General features: G+C 42.9%; 1 protein-coding gene across 3 annotated transcripts; it reads left to right on the top strand.

Annotated features, from left to right (window-relative positions):
• Positions 1-390: 390 nt before the first annotated feature.
• ZNF527 (zinc finger protein 527) lies at positions 391-24,301 on the top strand. 3 transcript variants are annotated; one of them, XM_010385655.2, is made up of 5 exons: positions 391-564; positions 5,344-5,415; positions 10,564-10,690; positions 12,105-12,200; positions 22,410-24,301. In XM_010385655.2, exons 1-5 carry the CDS (start codon positions 412-414, stop codon positions 23,981-23,983), a joined length of 2,022 nt encoding a protein of 673 aa, XP_010383957.2. In that variant the 5' UTR covers positions 391-411; the 3' UTR covers positions 23,984-24,301. The 3 variants fall into 3 exon arrangements, with proteins under 3 accessions (XP_010383957.2, XP_030798860.1, XP_030798861.1); XM_030943000.1 differs by having other exon boundaries at positions 515-564; positions 10,564-10,680; XM_030943001.1 differs by lacking the exons at positions 391-564; positions 12,105-12,200 and having other exon boundaries at positions 5,314-5,415; positions 10,564-10,680.

Consider the following 24,301-nt stretch of genomic DNA (forward strand, 5'->3'; position numbering starts at 1 on the left):
CAGTAACAGAAAGGGTCACCCCCAATGTCAGCCACAGTCTCTTTCATCCACAATCACTTTCACATTCAGCTACCCACAATCACAGGACGTGATTTAAAATACAGAAGCTCCCTGCACTGACAAAATCCGCCGCTCCTTTAGTGGGCAAGCCTAAAGGTGTGCAGCAACAGTCACACACGAACCACCACAACCAAGCATTCAACCAGTCAGCCCAGCGGGCAGCCTGGCCGCTCTGCCCCACACAGCAGCTCACGCTCACTCGAGCGCCAGGGACCGCACACAGCCCTCTCCTGTGCCAGCCCCCGCGGCGCAGGCGCGCAGTGGAGGGGGCCGCGGGGTTCTCTGGGAGGTGTAGTTCAACGATGACGGCAGTGTCGCAAAGCATTCTGGGGCTCGTGGTTCGCGGGGTCCATGGGGAATGCGGTGTCGCTGGCTCAGATCTCGCAGAGCTCAGAATCCTGCACGGCTCAGTCCTCGCCTCGCTCCTCCTCGCGGAGGATTCTGGGAGGTGACGTCGCGGGTCTTGGTCGCGGGGCCCGTTTGCAGAGCCCGCGGCGCCGGGAGGTGAGTGGGGCCGGCCCCCGAGCGAGAGCGGGAGGTCAAGGGCAGGCTCCGGGTGGACCGGACGCACCAGGGATGGGAACCCGGCAGGTGTCGCTGGGGAGGCCGTGTGTGTTTCACTGTGTTACCAACTATGTGACAGGCTGCGGGTGTGACAGAATGTGATCTTGTGTCACTGTGTGTGTTTGTGCGCGTGCGCCCGGTTGTGTGTGACTGTAACCATTTGTGTCTGGGGTTGAAACTGAATATGTGCGTTTGTGTGTGACTGTCTCTGCAGGTGTAGCTGTGTGTTTATGAGAGGCTGGGGTGTGACATTGTGTAAATGCATGTGTGTTTTTATGTGACCACCTGTTTCTGAGGATACAACTGCGTTTGAATGTGTGTGACAGCAAGTGTGATTGTGCGACTATGACCATCTGCCTCTGTAGGTATAGTTTTGTATGGGTAATTGTGACAAGATGTGTGACTTGTGTGGTATGCTACTATGTGTGTGATTGTGTGTGATTGTTTATCTCTTTTGGTGTAATTGTATGTGACCATCTATCTTTGTGCTTATGTGGCTGTGTATTGTGTGAGATTATGGGTGTGTTTGTGTGACTCTGTATATGTTTGTGATTGGGTGAGAGTTTGTGTGTGTATATGAGATTGTGGGATTGACTTAGGAAGCACAGGAATATTAAAATTGCCCAAGTTCACACAGTTAACAAGTGACAGCACCAGAACTCAAACCCAAGCAGTTTAGCTCTAGCTGTCTCGCTTTTTTTTTTCTTTTTTCTTGAGATGGAGTCTCACTCTATTGCCCAGGCTGGAGTGCAGTGGTGTGATCTCGGCTCACTGCAACCTCTGTCTCCCAGGTTCAAGTGATCCACCTGCCTCGGCCTCTCAAACTGCTGGGATTACAGGTGTAAGCCACCACGCGAGGTCTTTTATTTTTTTTTCCCAAGGTAGGATCTTACTGTCATCTAGACTGGAGTGCAGTGGTGTGATCACAGCTCACTGCAGCCTTGACCTCCTGGGCTCAAGCAAACCACCTGCCTCAGCCTCCCAAGAAACTGGGACCATAGGCGCGTGCCACCATGCCTGGCTAATTGTTTTTATTTTTATTTTTTGTAGAGACTTCATGCCATGTTGTCCAGGCTGGTCTGAAACTTGGGCTCAAGCAGTCCTCCCACCTTGGCCTCCCAAAGTGTCGAGACTATAGGCCTGAACCACTGTGTCCAGCCGAGTTCTCCCCTTTAATTACTAAATTCCCTTGTTCTTTCCCATGTTGAGAGGGTGAAAAATGGTAGCCCTGGGTTTTGAGGGTTTTGGAAAAGATGATCTGGTCTTGGAGTAGGAACCTTCAGAACAGGGGAGCTTAATATGAGTCTCTTCCTTCTATCCCATTGTGAGTGACAGGCCTCAGTCTAAAAACATTCTAGTGAGGCCATCCTCAGCTGCTTCTGGGGGAGGGAAGCCCAATCTGAAAGCCCAGTCTTCCTCTCCTTAGGTTATTGAGTTTGAGATTTTAGCTTTATCCTTCTCAAAACTCTTCCATATTTGGTACTGAGAGTCTGGACCCATGGCTCTTTTTCTGATGTACCACGTGTGCTGAGTTTTTTATTTTGACCTTCTCAGTTGATAAAGAAAAATATTATTTCATTTCCAAATGTGTGTAGAATCCAAGCAGGAACAAGGGTGGCACCTTTCAGCCCTAGGTGTTCGCTCATGCAATCTTCACAGTGGAAAAGAAAGTTTCTGAGAGATGGATTAACTTGCCTGAGATCATGTAGCCAATGAGGGAAGGAGTGGAAAGTCAACCTGGGTCTGGGTGCTACATAAAAACAAAGTTTTCTTTTTTTTCATCATACCTTCTTTTTAGAGTCTAATGGCTCATTCCAAACTTTTATATTGCCCAGGCCAGGCATGGTGGCTCACGCTTGTAATCCCAGCACTTTGGGAGGCCTAGGTGGGCGGATCACTAGATCAGGAGTTCAAGACCAGCCTGGCCAACATGGAGAAACCCCGTATCTACTAAAAATACAAAAATTAGCTGGGCGTGGTGGCATGCGCCTGTAATCCCAGCTACTCAGGAGGCTGAGGCAGGAAAATCGCTTGAACCCAGGAGGTAGAAGCTGCAGTGAGCTGAGATTGCACCACTGCACTCCAGCCTGGGCAACAAGAGTGACACTGCATCTCAAAAAAAAAAAAAAAAAAAATATATATATATATATATATATATATATCCCAAGATATACACAGCTATCAGAACAAAACAAACTGAAGTTTCTTTTATGCAGGCACTGCTTAAGGCTTCTGCTACCAGATTCTAAGACTGCATTAATTCTCTTCTCAGGTTGCAGAACCTTTTTTTTTTTTTTTGAGATGGAGTGTCACTCTTGTTGCCCAGGCTGGAGTGCAGTGGTGTGATCTCGGCTCACTGCAACCTCCGCCTCCTGGGTTCAAGTGATTCTCCTGCCTCAGCCTCCTGAGTAGCTGGGACTGCAGGTGTGTGCCACCACGCCCAGCTAATTTTTGTATTTTAGTAGAGAAGGGATTTCACCATGTTGGTCAGGCTGGTCTCAAACTTCTGACCTCGTGATCTGCCCCCCAGAGCCTCCTACAGTGCTGGGATTACAGGCATGAGCCGCTGCACCCTGCTGCAGAAGCTTCTATGGACAATTTCAAGCTGCACTACACTAAGGAAATAACTGCTAGGGACTGAGTTGTCTAGTGCAAAGTAGTCCAGAATTGGGGGGTGAAATTAGGGGGTGATGTATACTGAATTCTAGGTCAACCACAATTGTCCCTTGCTTTCATTCTTTCTTTTTGAGACAGAGTCTTGCTCTCTCCTGTAGGCTAGAGTGCAATGGTGTAATCTCGGCTCTCAGCACCCTCTACCTCCCGGGTTCAAGCAAGCCTCCCACCTCAGCCTCCCAAGTAGCTGGGACTACAGACACATGCCACCACGCCTGATTAATTCTTCTACTCTTTGAGGTGATGGGGTTTTGCCACGTTGCCCAGGCTGGTCTTGAATTCCTAGGCTCAAGTGATGCCCACCTTGACCTCCCAAAGTGCTGGGATTACAGGTGTGAACCACCGTGCCCAGCCTGTCCCTATTTTGATGATGAAGAAATGTTGACCCTAAGAGGACAAGGAACTTACTTCAGACTGCCCAGTTTGTAGTTCCTTTAGTATTAAAATTTGGCAATGTTTCCCTCAGGCTGCATTTCCGTAGGGAAATAAAGGTAACATCTGCCATCTCTAAAGATGCCTCTCTAAGGAATATATGGCATTGATCACTCAGGTTGTGTTGAATATTCCCCATTCAGACGTCGTGCCCTTTCAAAAGAGGACTGGTTTTGGGGTCACATGTCAGTTGGACCCCTGACTTTGAGTTGGTTGTTTAAGCTTCTGGAACCTCCCTTTTACTACCAGTAAAGTGGAGATATTAATACCTATCTTTATAGTTTTGTGGAATAGTAGTTCTGAGGATTAAATGAGATAATGACACAATGAGATACCTGTGTGTGACAGTCTCTGTCTTTGTGCTAATATGGCTGTGTGTGTGAGAGAGATTGTGCCTATGATTGTGTAAATGTGTGTATGTTTGTGATTGGGTGAGAATTTTATGTGTATGTGAGATCATGGGATTAATTATGTGGGATCTAGTCTGATTGTGAGGCACAGGAAAATTAAAATTACTTGCCCAACACAGCATGGGTTAACATGGTATATTTATATTACATGAGGCACAGTAAAATTTCTTCATTTATCTAATACTTTTGAGAAACTACCATGGTTTGGTGGTGTTCTGTCATTAGAATACACCAGTGAACCAAACAAAACCTAGTTCTCTTGGATCTTATAATCTTGTATGGGAAGAGAAACAATGAAACAAAGCTATATGTAACATGTCCAGTGGTGATAAATGCTAAGACGAAAAATAATACAGTGTAAAGAAAAATTGAGTACCTGAAACAGGGGTTCCCTTTAGGTAGAGTTTTCAGGGAAGTCCCTCTGATGAAGGGACACCTGAATGCATATAGGAATAAAGAGGAGTGGCCCATACTGGTGTCTGGGAGAAGGTTCCAGGCAGAAGGAAAAGGTCACAACCCTGAAGCCTGAAGGAGGGGTGTACACAGTGTTTGAGTAACAGTAGAAAGACACGTGTGCCTGGAGTGTGGCCAGCAAGGGGCAAAAGGGTAGGAAATTAGGTCAGAGGTGCAGCCAGGGGCCAGATCATGAACCACCTTGTTGGCCGTAGGACAGACTTTGGATTTTGTTGAGTTCACGCTAGGCGTCCTTAATATAAGTCAAGACTTTGAGAGTTAAGTTCAGCTTTGGATTCCCCCACGCCACCGGCTACCAGATCTTGGAAAAGGTGAGGCTGGCCCATGTAGGGAGAAGAAAGGGGCAATAGTTCCATTTTGTGGGTCTTTTTTTGTTTTTTGTTTTTGAGACGGAGTCTTGCTCTGTCCCCTTGGCTGGAGTGCAGTGGCGTGATCTCGGCTCACTGCAAGCTCCGCCTCCCGGGTTCCCGCCATTCTCCTGCCTCAGCCTCCGGAGTAGCTGGGACTACAGGCACCCGCAACTGCGCCCGCTAATTTTTTGTATTTTTTTAGTAGAGACGGGGTTTCACCGTGGTCTCGATCTCCTGACCTTGTGATCCGCCCGCCTCGGCCTTGCAAAGTGCTGGGATTACAGGCGTGAGCCACCGCGCCCGGCTTCCATTTTGTGGGTCTTGGACCAAAAACATAGGGCTGACACACTATCATTTCTTCCTTAATTCTCCCTTCTCAGGACTGTTCTTCTTCAGAAGAGAAAACTGAAGAAGGAGGAATGGCCGTGGGGCTTTGTAAAGCCATGTCCCAGGTAAGCATGCTCTTTCGCTTTGTTTTCAGACATTTGACCCATTTTTCAGGACTTTGGAACCGCAGGGAAAGTCACAAATACCCAATGAGCACCCCCTCCACTTCTCTCTCTCCATCTTTTGTTCATATAATCCTTCTACAAAACATTTAATATCTTTTTTACTCAGCGTTAGGCTCACCTGTGTGATGGAGCAGAGCTGTCCTCTTTAGATGGATGATGATTTCTTGAGTTGGTGATGAGGTGCAAGTGAAATAAGGGATAGAGGTTGATTACTGAGTCATCTATTAAATAGGGAGGTCAAGGATGGCCTCTCTGAGAAAGTGACATTTAGCAAAGCAAAACTTCAGTGAAAGCAGCAAGTAAGTTTTGTGGAGATCTGGGGAAGAGCTTTAAAAGAAGGACTACAAAGTTATTATGGTGGGAGCATGTTTGGTGTGTTCCAGGAATAGCAATGAGTCTGTCCTTGGAGAGATGATCACTATGATGTCAGGTATAGCTGGGGACCAAATTATGTAGGCCCTTTCAAGTCATGATCTGAACTTTGAATTTGGTTCTAAGTGAAGGAGAGTTAAGTTCATTGGAACATTTGTGATCTGATTTTATTTATGCCTTAAAGTGAAAACAGAAAGCAGGAGAGTAAAGGTGGAAGCAGGGAGGACAGTCAGGAGACTCTTTTAGTAATCCAGACAGGAGGTGATAGCAGCCTGGACCATGGTGGTGGCGTTGGAGCTAGTGAGATTCTGGGTATACATTGGAGATAGAAAATGCGATTTGATCAAGGATTAGTTGTGGTGTGTGAGAGGAAGAAGTCAGGATGCTTACAGAGATTTTTGGCTACGCAGCTACATGAATAGGCATGCCATTTACTGAGCTGGAAAGACAATGTGAAGTGGGATGGACATCAAGAATTGAGTTCTGAAGGCTGGGCATGGTGGCTCATGCTTATAATCCCAGCACTTTGGGAGTCTGAGGCAGGTGGATCACAAGGTCAGGAGATCAAGACCATCCTGGCTAACATGGTGAAACCCTGTCTCTACTAAAAATACAAAAAATTAGCCAGGTGTGGTGGCGGGAGCCTGTAATCCCAGCTCCTCGGGAGACTGAGGCAGGAGAATGTCGTGAACCCAGGAGGTGGAGCTTGCAGTGAGCCGAGACTGCGCCATTGCACTCCAGCCTGGGTGACAGAGCGAGACTCCGTCTCAAAAAAAAAAAGAATTGAGTTCTGGATATATTTAGAGACCTTTTGGATATCCAAATGGAATGTTGATTATACATCTGGAGTTCAGGACTATAGATGTGAATTTGGGGGTCCTTACAGTGTTTTTTCTTCCTCTTCCTCTTCCTTTCCTCTCCTCCCCTCCCCTCCCCTCCCCTCCCCTACCCTACCCTACCCTACCCTCCCCTCTCCTCTCCTCTCCTTTCCTTTCCTTCCTTTCTTAGACGGAGTGTTGCTCTGTCGCCCAGGCTGGAGTGCAATGGTACAGTCTCGGCTCACTGCAGCCTCTGCCTCCTGGGTTCAAACGATTCTCCTGCCTCAGCCTCCTGAGTAGCTGGGACTACAGGCACATGCCACACGCCCAGCTAATTTTTGTATTTTTAGTAAGGATGGATTTCACCATGTTGGCCAAGATGGTCTTGATCTCCTGACCTTGTGATCCACCTACTTTGGCCTCCCAAAATGCTGGGATTACAGGCATGAGCCACTGCGCCTGGCCATCCTTAGTGTATTTAAAGCATGAGACAGGGTGAGATTATCTTGAGGGCAAGGTTGTGGTGAATGTAGGTAGGAAATAGGTCGTAGGACTGAGTTTGGGATGTTCAACATTTAGAGCCACACAAGAAGAGGAAGAACCAGCAAAAGAGACTGAGAAGAGCTGATGTAGAAGGAAAACCAGAAGAGTGTGGGTTCTGGAAGCCAAGAGGAGAAAGTGTTTCAAGGATGGGATGATCAACTGAGCCAAGTTCCTCTGAGAGGGACTGAAGAAGATGAAGACTGAGAACTCACCGTTGGATTTGGTAACATGGAAATATTCTGGACAAGAGCTACTTCATTGAATGACTGGGATGAAGACATCATTGTGGTGGGTTTAAGGGAGAATGGAGGCCGGGTGTGGTGGCTTATGGCTGTAATCCCAGTACTTTGGGAGGCCAAGATGGCGGGACCATCACCTGAGCCCAGGAGTTCAAGACCCACTATGTATGCAGGGCAACATAGGGAGACTCTGTCTCTAAAAAAATATTTGATACTAAAATCCAAAAACATAGGCATGGTGGCAGATGCCTATAGTCCCAGCTGCTTCGGAGACTGAGGTGGGGGGATCACTTGAGTCCAGGAGTTTGAGGCAGCAGGGAGCTATGATTCATGTGGTTCACATTCCAGCCTGTGTAACAGAGACAGAGTGAGACCCTGTCCCAAAAAAAAAAAAAAAAAAAAAAAAGGCCAGGTGCAGTGGCTCATGCTCATGCCTATAATCCCAGCACTTTGGGAGGCTGAGGCGGGTGGATCACCTGAGGTCAGGAATTCAAGACCAGCCTGGCCAACATGGCGAAACCCCATCTCTACTAATAATACAAAAATTAGCCAGGCGTAGTAGCACATGCCTGTAATCCCAGCTACTCTGGAGTCTGAGGCAGGAGAATCGCTTGAACCCAGGAGGTGGAGGTTGCAGTGAGCTGAGATCGCGCCATTGAACTCCAGCCTGGGTGACACGAGTGAAGCTCCATCTCCAAAAAAAAAAAAAAAAAAAGAAAAAAGAGAATGGAAAACGAGGAAGGTGAGAACAAAGACAGTGAATTTAGATTTACAATAGTGTAGCCAGCAGGCACATATGAGTACTCTAAATTGTGATATGCTGTAAGTGCAAAGTATATACCAGATTTTGAAGATTCAGTACAAAAAAGTGTAAGAAATCTCGTTAATTTTTTTATATTATTACATGTTGAAATGATAACATTTTCGATATATTGGGTTAAATAAAAATGATATTTTTTTCTATTTATTTTTTTCTGTGACTACTGGAAAATTTCAAATTACATATGTGACTCAAATATTTCTGGTGGATAACACTGATCTAGACAACTCATCGGAAGAGTTTTGTTATTAAGAGTAGAGAAATGGGAAAATAGCTAGAGTGAGATCATGGAAAGGGAACTTATTTATTTATTTATCTATGTATTTGTTTACAAGATGGAAGATATTGCATCAGTTTTTTTTTGCTGATTGGAATGATCCAGTAAAGTGAGAATAGTTGGTAATACAAGGGAGAGAGGTGAAAATGTCTTTGTGTGGGCAAGTGGAGGGACTGGTCTTCGAAGCCTAGAGTTTTATCCATAGTCACAGAGGGCAGACAGAATATACAGCTATCAGTACAGATACAGAAGGGTAAGTACGTATGGTGGCTGGAGGATGAGGAAGTTCAAAGTGAAAATGAGATGAGTTGATGGTGGTTCGAGAGAGAGTAATGAAATAGTTATCAGGAGATGGGGAGAGTGAATTTATCAGGGACGCATAGTAGAGTGGTTTTGCAGTACTTTTGAGGACTCTCTGGCCATATGTGAGAAGTACTTTGTGTCAACATGTTTTATCAATCAGGGTTCTAGCAAGGCAATCAAAAGGTGACTATTTACAAGATATTATCAGGACACAGAGAAACTATGAAGGATCGTGCTGTACTCCGGGGCTCATAACAGCATAGCTCTCTTACTTCTAACCCTAGATCTTTGAATCCAGAGACAGAGAGTTGGGTGGAGGGGCCCCCTGACAGGTGCTCTGAACTTTGATTGAAAGACAGAGACCACCCAGGGTGGTGCTCCCACCCAGGGAGGGAGCCAGGGGACTAAGTATTCTGCCTTACTTACCTTCCTTTCATTTCTTGCTTATGGCTGAACCCAACATAATATGGGATGGGACAAGGGAGTTTATTGATGCAGTCAGCCTCCTAGGACTCAGAAAAGAGTAGAGGAGCACATGGAAGTTATACAACACTCTGGAGTTGTGTAATTTTTTCCCTAGACACATTCAGCCCTATTTCTACTTTGCAGAATAACCATATTTGAATTTTTTTTTTTTTTTTTTTGAGATGGAGTCTTGCTCTGTCACCCAGGCTGGAAGTGCAGTAGCATGATCTCGGCTCACTGCAGCCTCCTCCTGCCCATTTCAAGCAATTCTCTGGCCTCAGCCTCCCAAGTAGTTGGGACTACAGGCACATACCACCACGTCCAGCTAATTTTTGTATTTTTAGTAGAGACAGGGTGTCACCATTTTGGCCAGGCTGGTCTCTAACTCCTGACCTCAGGTGATCCACCTGCCTTGGCCTCCCAAAGCGCTGGGATTACAGGCATGAACCACCATGCCTGGCCTGGTATTTCATTATTTTTGATAAGAAAAAGAGAACATATTGTACAGACTGGAACCCTATCATTTTTAGCACTGAATACTTTTTCTTCGTATGGACATTTTATAGGAAACATCATCATTTATTCCCTGAGTAGCAAATGTTTACTGAGTTTACAATGTGATCAGTTTTGTAATAGACACTGGATATATATCAGCTTATAAAACAAATATCTCTGCCTTCATTTAGCCTACAGTTCAGTGCTATAGCCTGAATTCTGTTTTTGAACATGTAAGTTTTTTCCAGATTTTTTGCATAACCTTCCAATGAAAATTCTATCTTAAGTCGCTTCACATATACTTCATTATTTCTTCAGGATATGTTCCTGGACATTTCTCCTTACATATAAAGTCTAACTTTCAGGCCATACCCTTTTGTTAAAGCCCAATTCAAGGCCTTTCTCCTATTGTGCCCACCTGATGTCTCAGTTTGGGAAATATAAAGGAATCCCCCATATAAGATTTTCTTTATACTTAGTATATGTAACATACAACTTAGTCTTTGCTGTTTCTTGTTATAAGCTAATTTTGTGTATATATGTCTTTTTTACAAAAATGTAAAATTATCAAACGGTGAGTCTGTTTCTAATACTTCTCTTCTCTTAAAGTATTTGACAAACCTCAGCATGTAATTGTTCTCCAATAATTATTTTCCTTGCATCACTTAGAGCTTTGAACTCTGGCCAAATGCATCTTTTTGGCTAGGACCATATGGGTGTCTGGGCACCTGGTGAACAAGAATTTTTTTATTTCAGGGGTTGGTGACCTTCAGAGATGTGGCACTAGACTTTTCCCAAGAAGAGTGGGAATGGCTGAAGCCGTCTCAGAAGGATTTATACAGAGATGTCATGTTGGAGAACTACAGGAACTTGGTATGGCTTGGTAAGGATGTTTCTCCCCCATCATTTAAAAATCTTCCTCTGGAGTGTTTTTGCTTCCTCTGTTGAGAATATCTAGGACATCTTAAGACCTCTTAAAAGCACTTACTTGCCTTTCTACTTCCTGTCCCCACGAAATGATTTGAAATATGTATATATTTTTAACTTTTTAAGTTTCTTAAATTTTAATTAATTAATTAATTTACTTTTGGCAGACATTCTGAACACATTAAGTAATTTCTTTTCTTTTCTTTCTTTCTGTCTTTTTTTTTTTTTTTTTGAGACAGAGTCTTGCTCTTGTTGCCCAGGCTGGAGTGCAGTGGCGCAATCTTGGCTCACTGCAACCTCCGCCTCCCGGGCTCAGGCAATTCTCCTGCCTCAGCCTCCTGAGTAACTGGGATTACAGGTGCCCACCACCATGCCTGGCTAATTTTTTTTTTTTTTTTTTTTTTTTTTTTTTTTTTTTTTTTTTTTTGAGACGGAGTCTTGCTCTGCCACCCAGGCTGGAGTGCAGTGGCCGGCTCTCAGCTCACTGCAAGCTCCGCCTCCCGGGTTCACGCCATTCTCCTGTCTCAGCCTCCCGAGTAGCTGGGACTACAGGCGCCCGCCTCGTCGCCCGGCTAGTTTTTTTTTGTATTTTTTAGTAGAGACGGGGTTTCACCGTATTAGCCAGGATGGTCTCGATCTCCTGACCTCATGATCCGCCCGTCTCGGCCTCCCAAAGTGCTGGGATTACAGGCTTGAGCCACCGCGCCCGGCCCGCCTGGCTAATTTTTGTACTTTTAGTAGAGATGGGGTTTCTCCATGTTGGCCAAGCTGGTCTCGAACTCCTGACCTCAGATGCTCGGCCCTCCTCGACCTTCCAAAGTGCTGGGATTACAGGCGTGAGCCCCTGCGCCTGGTGTATGAATTAATTTCATAGAGTTGGAAATGGGTAGTTCCCTTTGCCATAGAATGGTGGTTTGGAACAGCAACATCAGCATGTCCTGGGAGTTTGTTAAAATGCAAATTATGAGGCCCCATTCTAGACCTACAAAATCAGAAACTTTGGGAGTAGGCTCAGTAGTCTGGGTTTTAATAAGCTCTGCAAATGACCCTGATGTCTATTAAAGTTTGAGAGCCACTGTAGTTTCTGACGCAGTAGTTCTGGGTTGGGGCCTGATAATATGCATTTCTAATTAGTTCCTAGGTGATGGCTGCAGCTGCCGTAGCACTTTGAGAACCACTGTCATGGCAGAAGCTTCATCCTCCTCCTCATCCATACAAGCATCATTCCATTCTCTAGCCCTTCCTCTAATGTCCATTCTTGCCTGATGATCGAGAGATTGGGTCTGCGTCCTAGAACAGCTGTGGCATGTTGATTTGTTTGTCTGTATGCCTGTCTGTCTCTTGCTCTCATTTTCTTCCCCTGTGAACAGGACTCTCCATTTCTAAGCCCAACATGATCTCCTTACTGGAGCAAGGGAAGGAGCCGTGGATGGTGGAGAGAAAGATGTCACAGGGTCACTGTGCAGGTGAGTGACAGATCACCAGGCAGGGAGGACTATTGTAAGGTACTTGACCACGTAGTAAGTAGGAAACTCTTTTGGGCTTCAGGTGGGATGAGAGCTGAAATCTCCTTAGTATGTGCTTCCCTAGAAACCTCACCACACCCTGGGGTTTTTTCTTTTTCTTTCTAATTATGCTGTCTAGTCTTCCACCTATACCTTGAATCTCAATCCTTCTCAGCTCTTCTTTTCCCTTTACAGTTAGAATTATATTATTATTTTTTAAATTTTTATCAGAATTGTGAAAGACATGTACGCACATTGTTTAAAAAATCAAGTAGTAGTATTAGGTTGGTGCAAACATAATTGCCGTTTTGCCAAAAAACACAATTACCTTCCCACCAAAAAGCCTGTACAAGGCTTTTTCCCTTAAAAAAGGAATTCTTGTTCCTGGCTCCCCAGTTTCCCTCTTCCTAGAGCAATCCACTTTCTTTTCTTTTGTAGTTTCTTTTGGTGTTCCCTTCATATCTCCAAAAATATGTTAATGTTGCTACTCTTCTTATAAGAAAGTAAGGAGGCCGGGCGTGGTGGCTCACGCCTGTAATCCCAGCACTTTGGAAGGCTGAGGCAGGCGGATCACGAGGTCGGGAGATCGAGACCATCCTGGCTAACATGGTGAAACCCTGTCTCTACTAAAAATGCAAAATATTAGCCAGGCATGCTGGCGGGCGCCTGTAGTCCCAGCTACTCGGGAGGCTGAGGCAGGAGAATGGCGTGAACCCGGGAGGCGGAGCTTGCAGTGAGCCCAGATCGTGCCACTGCACTCCAGCCTTCTGAGACTGTGTCTCAAAAAAAAAAAAAAGAAAAGAAAAGAAGGAGTTAGCACTTTCTTCTCCTGAATTCAACACATGTGCACACACACAAATACACACATTTCCCATCCCCCATCATCTCAATGTTATAATTTTGATTAAGTCACTATTCAGCATTTATTTTATTATGGCCATTTAGTGCTAGTCATAGCTGTGCTGTGCATATGCCAAGTTACTTTTTCTCTACACCTTTTTATTTTCCATGGAGTTAATAATGACTTGGGAATTTTGTCCTTTTTTTGTTTGTTTAGTTTATATGTACATATCCCTAATCCAATTCCCGACTTACCATCAATTGTCTGAATCTTTCAAGATACTTGGATATATTAGGTGATCTATTGACTTCATCTTCTTGGAGTAATCTCTCCTGGAACCCTCAGATATGCTTCACTCTGCACAAATGGCTCATTATATTTGCATGCACTCAATTTGGATCTATCTGATTTATCTAGTATTTTCTTATAACTGGATTGTGGTAATGCATTTTTGCAAAGAATGTCACAGAAATAATGTTGTTTCTCTCTCAGTGCATCATTCCAAAGGATGCATAATGTCGATAATGTCTTAGTATTGGTGATGTTAACTTTGCACACTTAGTGAAGGTAGTGTCTGCTTGGTTTCTCCATTATAAATTTCTTATTTTTCTATTTGTAATTAAGAAATATCTTGGGGGAGATACTTTGAGATTATTCAGTTTCTTCTGTAATTTTTGCCCATTTATTTAGCATTTATTGCTGGATCTCTTCAACTGTTATTACTGTGGTATTAACCTAATGTTGATTTTTTTCAATTTCCCTCTTTTCTTTATATATATTAATTGCGATTGTTCTGTAGGAAGAGCCGCTCCTTCCAATCCATTTACTTACATATTCAATTATATTTACAGATTTTTTTCTATGAGGTAAACCTAATTTACCTCATAAAATGTAATGACTTCATAAAATTTAAATGGATTTATTTTTAGATTTATGGATTTTTATTTCTATGAAGTAAATCCAATGAATCATTATTTTGTTTCTCAAATCATTCCAGCTTTGAATGTTGGAATCTCCTTCACGTTGGTTCCTTTGACCTTCTGACATGCCCCCATACAGTTTTTGAGCACGTCCTTCCTTCTGGCACAAGGTATTCCAGGTTCTCTTATTTTCTTTGCCCCAGCCTTGAATCAACCACTTCTCCAAGGAGCCCTCATTACTTTATTGGGAAATGGTGTTTAGAAACCAAGCTAGGTATGCTCTAGGCTACTGGGATGTCACTAGGCTACTGGCCCTGACAGCAGCTAAAGCTGGGAAACTAGATAGATAGATAGATAGAGAGAGAGATAGAGAGATAGAGAGATAGAGCTAGGAAATGGATGGATAGATAGATAGATAGATAGATAGACAGACAGACAGACAGACAGACAGATAGATAGATAGATAGATAGATAGATAGATAGATAGAGCTAGGAAATAGATGGATAGATAGATAGATAGATGGATAGATATTTACACACACACCCCTATATTTATTTCTGCCTCTATCTTTTTTCCATTTTTTATTATCTCTTTTTATCTACTAAAACTATCAGTTTATATTAATAACTTGATTTATAGTCCTGCTTTACAGGGTTTATTGTAGCCTTCCTCCTTTACTTATTTGTAATTTTTTTCTGATAATGAGAAAAAATATATTTACCTATTTGTTCAATTTTAGTATACACATTAAGTACTTTCAGAATTTCTTTTTTTTTTTTTTTTGAGACGGAGTCTTGCTCTGCTGCCCAGGCTGGAGTGCAGTGGCCGGATCTCAGCTCACTGCAAGCTCCGCCTCCCGGGTTTACGCCATTCTCCTGCCTCAGCCTCCCGAGTAGCTGGGACTACAGGTGCCCGCCTCGTCGCCCGGCTAGTTTTTTTCGTATTTTTTAGTAGAGACAGGGTTTCACCGTATTAGCCAGGATGGTCTCAATCTCCTGACCTCGTGATCCGCCCGTCTCGGCCTCCCAAAGTGCTGGGATTACAGGCTTGAGCCACCGCGCCCAGCCTGCTTTCAGAATTTCTAACCTATTTCTCTGTGAGAAACAAATTTAACAACTAGATTTAGGTATTCGTATATAGTACTTTTTGTTTCAGTCTTACATTGTCCAGTCAAAATACTATTTCCAAAATTACTTAGGTTAGTTATTTTAGGTCCATTTGTTACTGTTTTTTTTTTTTTGAGATGGAGTCTCCCTCTGTCCCCAGGCTGGAATGCAGTGGCGTGATCTCAGCTCACTGCAACCTCTGCCTCCCAGGTTCAAGCGATTCTTCTGCCTCAGCCTCCTGAGTAGCTGCGACTACAGGCATGTGCCACCACCCCCAGCTAATTTTTGTATTTTTAGTAGAGACATGGTTTCACCGTGTTGGCCAGGATGGTCTCAATCTCTTGACCTCATGATCCGTGCCAGCCTTGGCCTCCCAAAGTGGTGGGATTACAGGTGTGAGCCACCCTGCCCAGCCCATTTGTTACTGTTTATAACAAATGTTCTATTTTGCATTCCTACTACGTCCTGGTTAGTTTTAATTTTTTTTTTTTTTTTTTGGTATCTAAAACATTACTATGCCTCTAAGATCAGAGCTATATAAAATAGTATAAAATAGATCTCCAAAAAGTATTATGCCCTCCTTGTTCCTACTACTTTATTCTTTTTCCCTACTTCTTCCTACCCATTTCCCACCCACCCCTTGTATGTTACCACTTTCCTTAGTTTCAAGTTTATCCTTGAAATTAATGTTTCTCTTGCACAAATTAGCAGTTACATGTATAGTTTCTTGTATATTCTTTATATGGCAAATAGTGTGCTATAGATACATTTTGCTTTTATCACTTAGAAGGAAATCACTTTATATTAGTTCATGAAGATCTTCCTCATTTTTTTTTTTTTTTTTTTTGAGACAGTCTCGCTCTCACCCAGGCTGGAGTACAGTGACAGGATCTTGGCTCACTGCAACTTCTGCCTCCTGTGTTCAAGCAATTCTCCTGCCTCAGCCTCCTGAGTAGCTGGGACTACAGGTGTGCACCACCATGCCCAGCTAATTTTTGTATTTTTAGTAGAGAAAATGTTTCACCATGTTGATCAGGCTGGTCTTGAACTTCTGATCTCGAGTAATCTGCCTGCCTCAGCCTCCCAAAGTGCTGTGATTACAGAAGTGAGCCACCATGCCCTGCCCTTCTTCATTTTTTGACTGCTTCATAATACTTCATTATGTGCCTGTTATCATAATTTATTCAACTACACTAATGTGTGGTCATTTAGTGTTTGCAATATTTTACAGTCGCAAAAGATGTTGTGATGAATAACCTTGAACTTATATATATTTTTTATTGTTGAGGCTGTATCTTCAGCATGGGTTCCTAGATGTGGAATTGCTGAGTAAGTGCATATACAGTTTTTTTTTTTTGAGACAGAGTCTCGCGCTGTCACCAGGCTGGAGTGTAGTGACCCAATCGTGGCTCACTGCAGCCTCCTCCTCCTGGGTTCAAGTGAGTCTTCTGCCGCAACCTCCTGAATAGCTGGGACTACAGGTTTGCACCACCATGCCTGGCTAATTTTTGCATTTTTAGTAGAGATGGGGGTTTCACTATATTGGCCAGACTGGTCTCGAACTCCTGACTTTGTGATCCACCCACTTCAGCCTCCCAGAGTGCTGGGATTACAGGCATGAGCAACCACACCTGGCCATACATATGTAGTTTTATAAGGAATTGCTACATTCCCTTCCAGAAAAGTTGTCTGCTTAGTTTTTTTTCCTGCTGTAATAAATTAGCACACATTTAGTGACTTAATACAACACGAATTTATTATAGCTCTGGAGGTCAGAAGTAAAAAGTAGGTCTTACAGAGCTAAAATCAAGATGTCAGCAGTGTACATTCCTTCCTAAGGCTCTATGGGAGAATGTGTTTCCTTGATTTTTCATGCTTTTTTGTTGTTGTTTTGTTTTGTTTTGTTTTTTAGATGGAGTCGTGCTCTGTCGCCCAGGCTGGAGTGCAATGGTATGATCTTGCCTCACTGCAGCCTCCGCCTTCTGGGTTCAAGTGGTTCTCTTGCCTCAGCCTCCCAAGTAGCTGGGATTACAGGTGCTCAACACTATGCCCGGATAATTTTTGTATTTTTAGTAGAGACAAGGTTTTGCCATGTTGGCCAGACTGGTCTCAAACTCCTGACCTCAGGTGATCCACCTTCCTTGGCCTCCCAATGTGCTGGGATTATACAGGTGTGAGCTACCACGCCTGACTGATTTTTTTTTTTTTTTTTTTTTGAGACAGAGTTTTGCTGTTGTCGTCCAGGCTGGAGTGCAGTGGTGCAGTCTCGGCTCACTGCAAACTCCACCTCCTGGGTTCAAGTGATTCTCCTGCCTCAGCCTCCCAAGTAGCTGGGACTACAGGTGTGTGCCTGTACACTTTTGTACATTGTATAAAAATACAAAATTTTTGTATTTTTAGTAGAGACGGGGGTTTCACCATATTGGTCAGGCTGGTCTTGAACTCCTGACCTTGTGATCCACCTGCCTTGGCCTCCCAAAGTGCTGGGATTACAGGCGTGAGCTACCGTGCCTGGCCTATTTTCAACTTTTTTTTTGTTTGTTTGTTTTTGTTTTTTTTTTTTTTTGAGGCGGAGTCTCACTCTGTCGCCCAGGCTGGAGTGCGGTGGCCAGATCTCAGCTCACTGCAAGCTCCGCCTCCTGGGTTTACACCATTCTCCTGCCTCAGCCTCCCGAGTAGCTGGGACTACAGACACCCGCCACCTCACCCGGCTAGTTTTTCGTATTTTTTATTAGAGACGGGGTTTCACCGTGTTAGCCAGGATGGTCTCGATCTCCTGACCTCGTGATCCACGCATCTCGGCCTCCCAAAGTGCTGGGATTATAGGCTTGAGCCACCGCGCCCAGCCTTATTTTCAACTTTTTAAGATAACTTTAAGTATAGGGCTTATATGCAATACAGATTTGAGTTTTACTTTATAAACCAGTCTGATTATCTTTTCATTTTAATAGGTGAAAGTCTAATTACATTTCTGATAAATTTGGGCTTAATCCTATATATTGTCTTATGTTATATTTTCTGGGTTTTACAGTTTTTAAAAAGCACTTTCAGGCTGGGTGTGGTGGCTCATGCCTGTAATCCCAGCACTCTGGGAGGCTGAAGTGGGTGGATTACGAGGCCAGGAGTTCGAGACCAGCCTGGCCAACATGGTGAAACCCTGTCTCTACGAAAAATACAAAACTTAGCCGGACGTGGTCGTGTGTGCCTGTAATCCCAGCTACTCGGGAGACTGAGGTAGGAAAATTGCTTGAACCCAGGAGGCGGAGGTAGCAGTGAACCGAGATTGTGCCACAGCACTCCAGCCTGGGCGACAGAGCAAGACTCCATCTCGGAAAAAAAAAAAAATAATAAATAACTAAATAAAAAATAAAAATAAAAAAATGAGCCTGGCATGGTGCTGTGTGCTTATTGTTCCAGCTACTCAGGAGACTGAGGTAGGAGGGCCACTTAAGCCTGGGAGTTCAAGGCTGCAATGAGCTATGATAGCGCCACTGGACTCCAGCCTAGGCGAGGTGACAGAGCAAGACCCTGTCTCAAAACAAAACAAAACAAAAAACACAATGTGTACCTTGAAGTAAAATTGCTGGAACGTAGAAGTGCATGTTTTAATTTACAAGATGCTCAACTTGTTCTGGGAAGTGATTGTATCAGTTTATGCTCGTACTAACAATGACAGTGTCTGAGAATGGCTTTTCCTTCCTCTCTTGATATTCTTCAACTTAAATTTTTGATATTGTCCTTAATATTGTCTAACTGAAATTTCTGCTGATATGAGGAAGGGAAATGCTCTTATGGTTTTAATTTACTAGTGGTATTATTGAGCATCTTTCCAGGAATGCATTGTCTATAAAGTTTTTCTCTTCTGTGAATTACCTGCTCATACATTTTTTTGTTTTGTTTTTTGAGACAGGTTCTCACTCTGTTGCCCAGGCTGGAGTGCAGTGGCATGATCTTGGCTCACTGCAGCCTCTACCTCCTGAACTCAAGCAATCTTCCCACCTCAGCATGTGCACCACTGCACCTGGTTAAATTTTTTGTTTAGTTTTCTTGTACAGATGAGGTCTCACTGTGTTGCCCAGGTTGGTATACAACTCCTGGGCTCAAACGATCCTCCCATCTCGGCCTCCCAAACTGTTGGGATTACTGGCATACTTCCATTTTGGAGAATGTGTCTTTTTCTGGACATTATTCATTTTTCTATAATACATGTGTTAGTTGTTTTTTCTCAGATTGTCCCTTGCCTTTTGACTTTGTGGTGTTTTCTCCCACACGCAAGTTTTCAAGGTTGATGTCAAATTCATTCCCTTCAACCAGATGTGGTCAGGATGGTAGTGAGGAGGCCGTGCTCCCCTTCACTGTGTTCTCTGTGTCTTGCAGGTTTTAATGCTCTAAGTGTGTTTCTCTTGATATTTTTTCTTGACCTTTTCCACAATGATAAAGAATTTTACAAGTCAACCCTGGTTGAGTTCTTTCACAGAGATTTTGGTGGAAGAAAGGTATAAAATGCAAGGGCTTAGGTCCTATTACTGGTTTTGGAATGTTCTTTTTTTGGTCATAATTTTCTTTTATGTTATTGATTACTTTTGTCCAACTTTCTTTAAAATAGTTTTCTTAAGTTCGGAAATAAAATCCTTATGGAATTCTGGTTGAAACTGACCTGATATAAATTAACCTGAGGTAAAAATGTATGCATATATTATTTTTTTGTTTTCTTGCAATTATATATTACATTGATTCATTTAAATCTTGCTTAGAAGAATTTCGTACCATTTTATAGGACTTTTTGTGTTCTTGCCAACCATACTCCCTTCTCTCTTCAATTACTTACATAGCAGTTGTCATCTCAACTCACTGCCTTCACCTCAGGTTCTCTTCCACTGTCTTATCACTTGCAATCTGGCTTCTGCCCCTCTAGTTTAGCTAAATGCAGGTACCCTTCTTCATTTTCATATTCCTGAGCTTATTGAGATGTATAAGATAGTTCTTACCACTATCCATTTTCTCTTTTCAAAACTGTTCTCTCCCTTTAACGGACTCTTTCCCCTGTTTTTCTGTTGTTTCCTCATTTACCATAAGATCTTTGTGATATTAATGTGGATCTCTGTCCAGTTCTGTCTAGTAGAACTTTCTTTTTTCTTTTTTTTTTTTTTTTTGAGACAGTCTCGCTGTGTCGCCCAGGCTGAGTGCTGTGGCATGATCTCAGCTCACTGCAACCTCCGCCTCCTAGTTCAAGGGATTCTCGTGCCTCAGCCACCTGAGTAGCTGGGATTATAGATGTGAGCCACCGTGCCCGGCTAATTTTTGTATTTTCAGTAGAGACGGGGTTTCACCATGTTGGCCAGGCTGGCCTTGAACTCCTGGCCTCAAGTGATCCACCAGCCTCGGCCTCCCAAAGTGTTGGGATTACAGGCGGGAACCCCCATGCTCGGCCTCTAGTAGAACTTTCTGTGATGATGGAAATAATCTATATGTGTGCTTTCTAATACAGTAGCCACTACCCACATTTGGCTTTGGGTACATAAAATGTGGCTAGTGTGACTAAGGAACTTTTTAAAATGTTATTTAAATTTAAATTGCTGCATATACTTAGTGGCTACCATATTGGATAGCATACAGTCTTTTAATCAAGGGGATCCAATCTGTAAGTCTGTGTGTAAAGATAGTGGTTGGAGCTTCAGGCACCTCAGAGTCTCCCATGTTGGAAAATATCTGTAGTCTTCTCCCCCATCAGGCTTCTTTTATTCAGCATTAAGTTAGTTATTGTATAAATCTGGTATTTGCCTGGAGTAAAGACTTATTTTTGGTAAGATGGAGTATAGTGGCTTCAGGTGATGATGCCTACAAGAGATGAGATCCAGGCAAGTGAGTGAGGGAACAGTAGTAGTTGTATTTCTAGGGAAAGAATGAATGGTATGGACCTAACAAAGGATAGGCGAACAAGGCCTCTCAGGCCTGGGTATAGACAGGTAAGAAAATCCAAGGCGGTGCTTAGGACAGACTGATAGGGATGAGGCTTTCCTTGGGTGAAGGGTGTATTGGAAAGAAGAAAGATACAGATGAATAATATTTCCTTTTCAATTTTGTTCTGACCTATACTAGAGACAGCTTTACTTTTCAACAGATGAGAAACTGTTATGGCAAAGACTGTATCTATTTAACCCCCAAATGCCAAAATATGTAGTTCTAAAATAATCCCTAATCACATCTAAACATGAAAATGTCTCTGTCACTGAATAGTCACTATATTTTGGAATCCTGATTATAGCCTTGAACACCAAGCTTATATTCTCCAAGCATTATTCCTTAAGTAAGCTAGTGAGTTTTGATCTCTTTTTTCCTGACACTTACACCTGTAATAATCTGTATCATATTAGCTTATCCTTCATTATGTGCCATATGGAATTATCATCTGCACAGGCTTGAGCTCTCAGAATTTACAAAATGTAGAAAGACCCTGTGTCAGGCTTTCCCGCCTTTAGTAGGTACTTTGGACCTACTAATAGGTTCTATGTATTTGAACATGTTGGCTGATTATTGTGGTGTGAAAAGGACTTTCTCATTTTTTGAGATCATCTTCTAAAAAATAGTTTTCTTTCTATCTTACTCCAACCAATATCCTCTCCTGAAATATCACATATCTTCTCAATAGACATCATTTTCCCTGAATGATGAGAAAAGCTGATGGACCTAACAAAAGATAGGTTTATTTTAGTCACTGAGAAAAAATATATGTAAATTTTCCCTGGACCCTGATAAAAATCTTAGAAGTTGTTGAACAGCATTAATGGGAAAAGATGCCATGAGATTAATCTGGCAGCAGTCATCCATTTAACAACATGCTGACACTGTCCAAGGCATTGGGTGCAACAGTCGAAGAAAAAGGAGTGAACATCAGTCCCTGCCCTCATGAAGCTTTCAGTCTTATGAATACCAATGCAGGATGAACTGGAGGCTGTAAAGACTAGAGGCAGGGAAACTGGCTGTGATCTAATCAGACATCCTCAATTCCTTATCGTGTTAGCATTTAGCTTTGCTTGCCTTTTGATGACCTGCATTTTACCTGTTTCCCCAACTACCACCTTCCACTACTATCAACACATATACCTTCCCTTCTCAGCTCTCTTTATTCTTTGTGCTTCCATTGTCTTTTGTTCATATTGCATGGCCATATTTGGGAGCTATTAGAACTACGTACTTTCTACCCTCCTTCCCCCCAGTTAAATTCTTCCATTTCTTCTATAACAGTTTTCTTCCTCATAGCAAAAGAACAAAGGAGACATTTGCTTTCTTGATATTTTTCAGACTGGGAGTCTTGGTGTGAAATCAAGGAATTATCTCCAAAATGGTTCATTGATGAAGATGAAATATCCCAGGAGATGATAATGGAAAGGCTAGCAAGTCATGGCCTTGAATGCTCCAGTTTCAGAGAAGCCTGGAAATATAAGGGTGAATTTGAGCTACATGAGGGAAATGCGGAGAGGCATTTCATGCAAGTGACAGCTGTTAAGGAAATCTCTACTGGGAAAAGACACAATGAATTTAGTAATTTTGGGAGAAGCATACCCCTGAAATCAGTATTTTTAACACAACAGACAGTTCCTACCATACAGCAAGTACATAAATTTGATATTTATGATAAACTGTTCCCCCAAAATTCACTCATAATTGAATATAAAAGACTCCGTGCTGAGAAGGAATCTTTGATAGGTAATGAATGTGAAGAATTCAACCAAAGTACATACTTTAGTAAAGATATAGGAATTCCTCTTGGTGAGAAACCTTATGAAAGTAATGATTTTTCAAATTTCTTAAGTTTCCACTCATTACTTACTCAACATCAGACCACTCATTTTGGAAAATTACCCCATGAATACAATGAATATGGTGATGCCTTTAGCTGTTACTCATTCTTTACTCAACCCCAGAGAATTCACAGTGGAGAGAAACCATACACATGCAATGACTGTGGAAAAGCCTTTAGCCATGACTTCTTTCTCAGTGAACATCAAAGGACTCATATTGGGGAGAAGCCTTATGAATGTAAGGAATGCAACAAAGCCTTCAGACAGAGTGCTCACCTTGCTCAACACCAGAGGATCCACACTGGAGAGAAACCGTTTGCATGCAATGAATGTGGGAAGGCCTTTAGCCGTTATGCCTTCCTTGTTGAACATCAGAGAATTCACACAGGTGAGAAACCATATGAATGTAAAGAATGTAACAAAGCCTTCAGACAGAGTGCTCACCTTAATCAACATCAGAGGATTCACACGGGAGAGAAACCCTACGAATGTAATCAGTGTGGAAAAGCCTTTAGCAGACGCATAGCCCTTACTCTGCATCAAAGAATTCACACAGGAGAGAAACCCTTCAAATGTAGTGAATGTGGGAAGACCTTTGGCTATCGCTCACACCTGAATCAACATCAGAGGATTCATACCGGAGAAAAGCCCTATGAGTGCATCAAATGCGGGAAGTTTTTTAGGACTGACTCACAACTTAATCGACATCATAGAATTCACACTGGAGAGAGACCATTTGAATGCAGTAAATGTGGGAAAGCCTTCACTGATGCTTTAGTTCTAATTCACCATAAGAGAAGTCATGCAGGAGAGAAACCCTATGAATGTAACAAATGTGGGAAGGCCTTCAGTTGTGGCTCATATCTTAATCAACATCAAAGAATTCATACTGGAGAGAAACCCTATGAATGTAATGAATGTGGGAAGGCTTTTCATCAGATCTTGTCCCTAAGACTACACCAGAGAATTCATGCTGGGGAAAAACCTTATAAATGTAATGAATGTGGGAATAATTTTAGCTGTGTCTCAGCCCTTAGACGACATCAAAGAATTCATAATAGAGAAACGCTCTGATTATAACACAAGTATAGGAAAGAAAACATTTGGTTACCACTCAGTCCTTATTGAATATTAGTGAGTTCTTTCTTGGTTAGTAATTCTTTGAATGTAGTTCATATTTCAGTTCATGAGAATCCATTATTTGAAGTAGCTCAGTAGTAGACATCTGTTACTTTTTTTTGTTTTAGACAGAGTCTCGCTCTGTTGCCCAGGCTGGAGTGCAGTGGTGCAATCTTGGCTCACTGCAGCCTCTGCCTCCTGGGCTCAAGCAATCCTCCTGCCTCAGCCTCCTGAGTAGCTGGGATTACAGGTGCCTGTGACCATGCCTGGCTA

This window comes from Rhinopithecus roxellana, chromosome 12, assembly GCF_007565055.1.
Source record: "Rhinopithecus roxellana isolate Shanxi Qingling chromosome 12, ASM756505v1, whole genome shotgun sequence".
In the NCBI taxonomy this organism is placed as follows: domain Eukaryota; kingdom Metazoa; phylum Chordata; class Mammalia; order Primates; family Cercopithecidae; genus Rhinopithecus; species Rhinopithecus roxellana.

What these genes read in the sequence shown, in the direction of transcription:
- ZNF527 (XM_010385655.2), top strand. Translation starts at nt 412, where the DNA reads ATGGGGAATGCGGTGTCGCTGGCTCAGATCTCGCAGAGCTCAGAATCC. An exon ending in AGAGCCCGCGGCGCCGGGAG is followed by an intron (nt 565 to 5,343) that starts GTGAGTGGGGCC and finishes CTCCCTTCTCAG; the next exon opens with GACTGTTCTTCTTCAGAAGA. An exon ending in CAGGAACTTGGTATGGCTTG is followed by an intron (nt 10,691 to 12,104) that starts GTAAGGATGTTT and finishes CCCTGTGAACAG; the next exon opens with GACTCTCCATTTCTAAGCCC.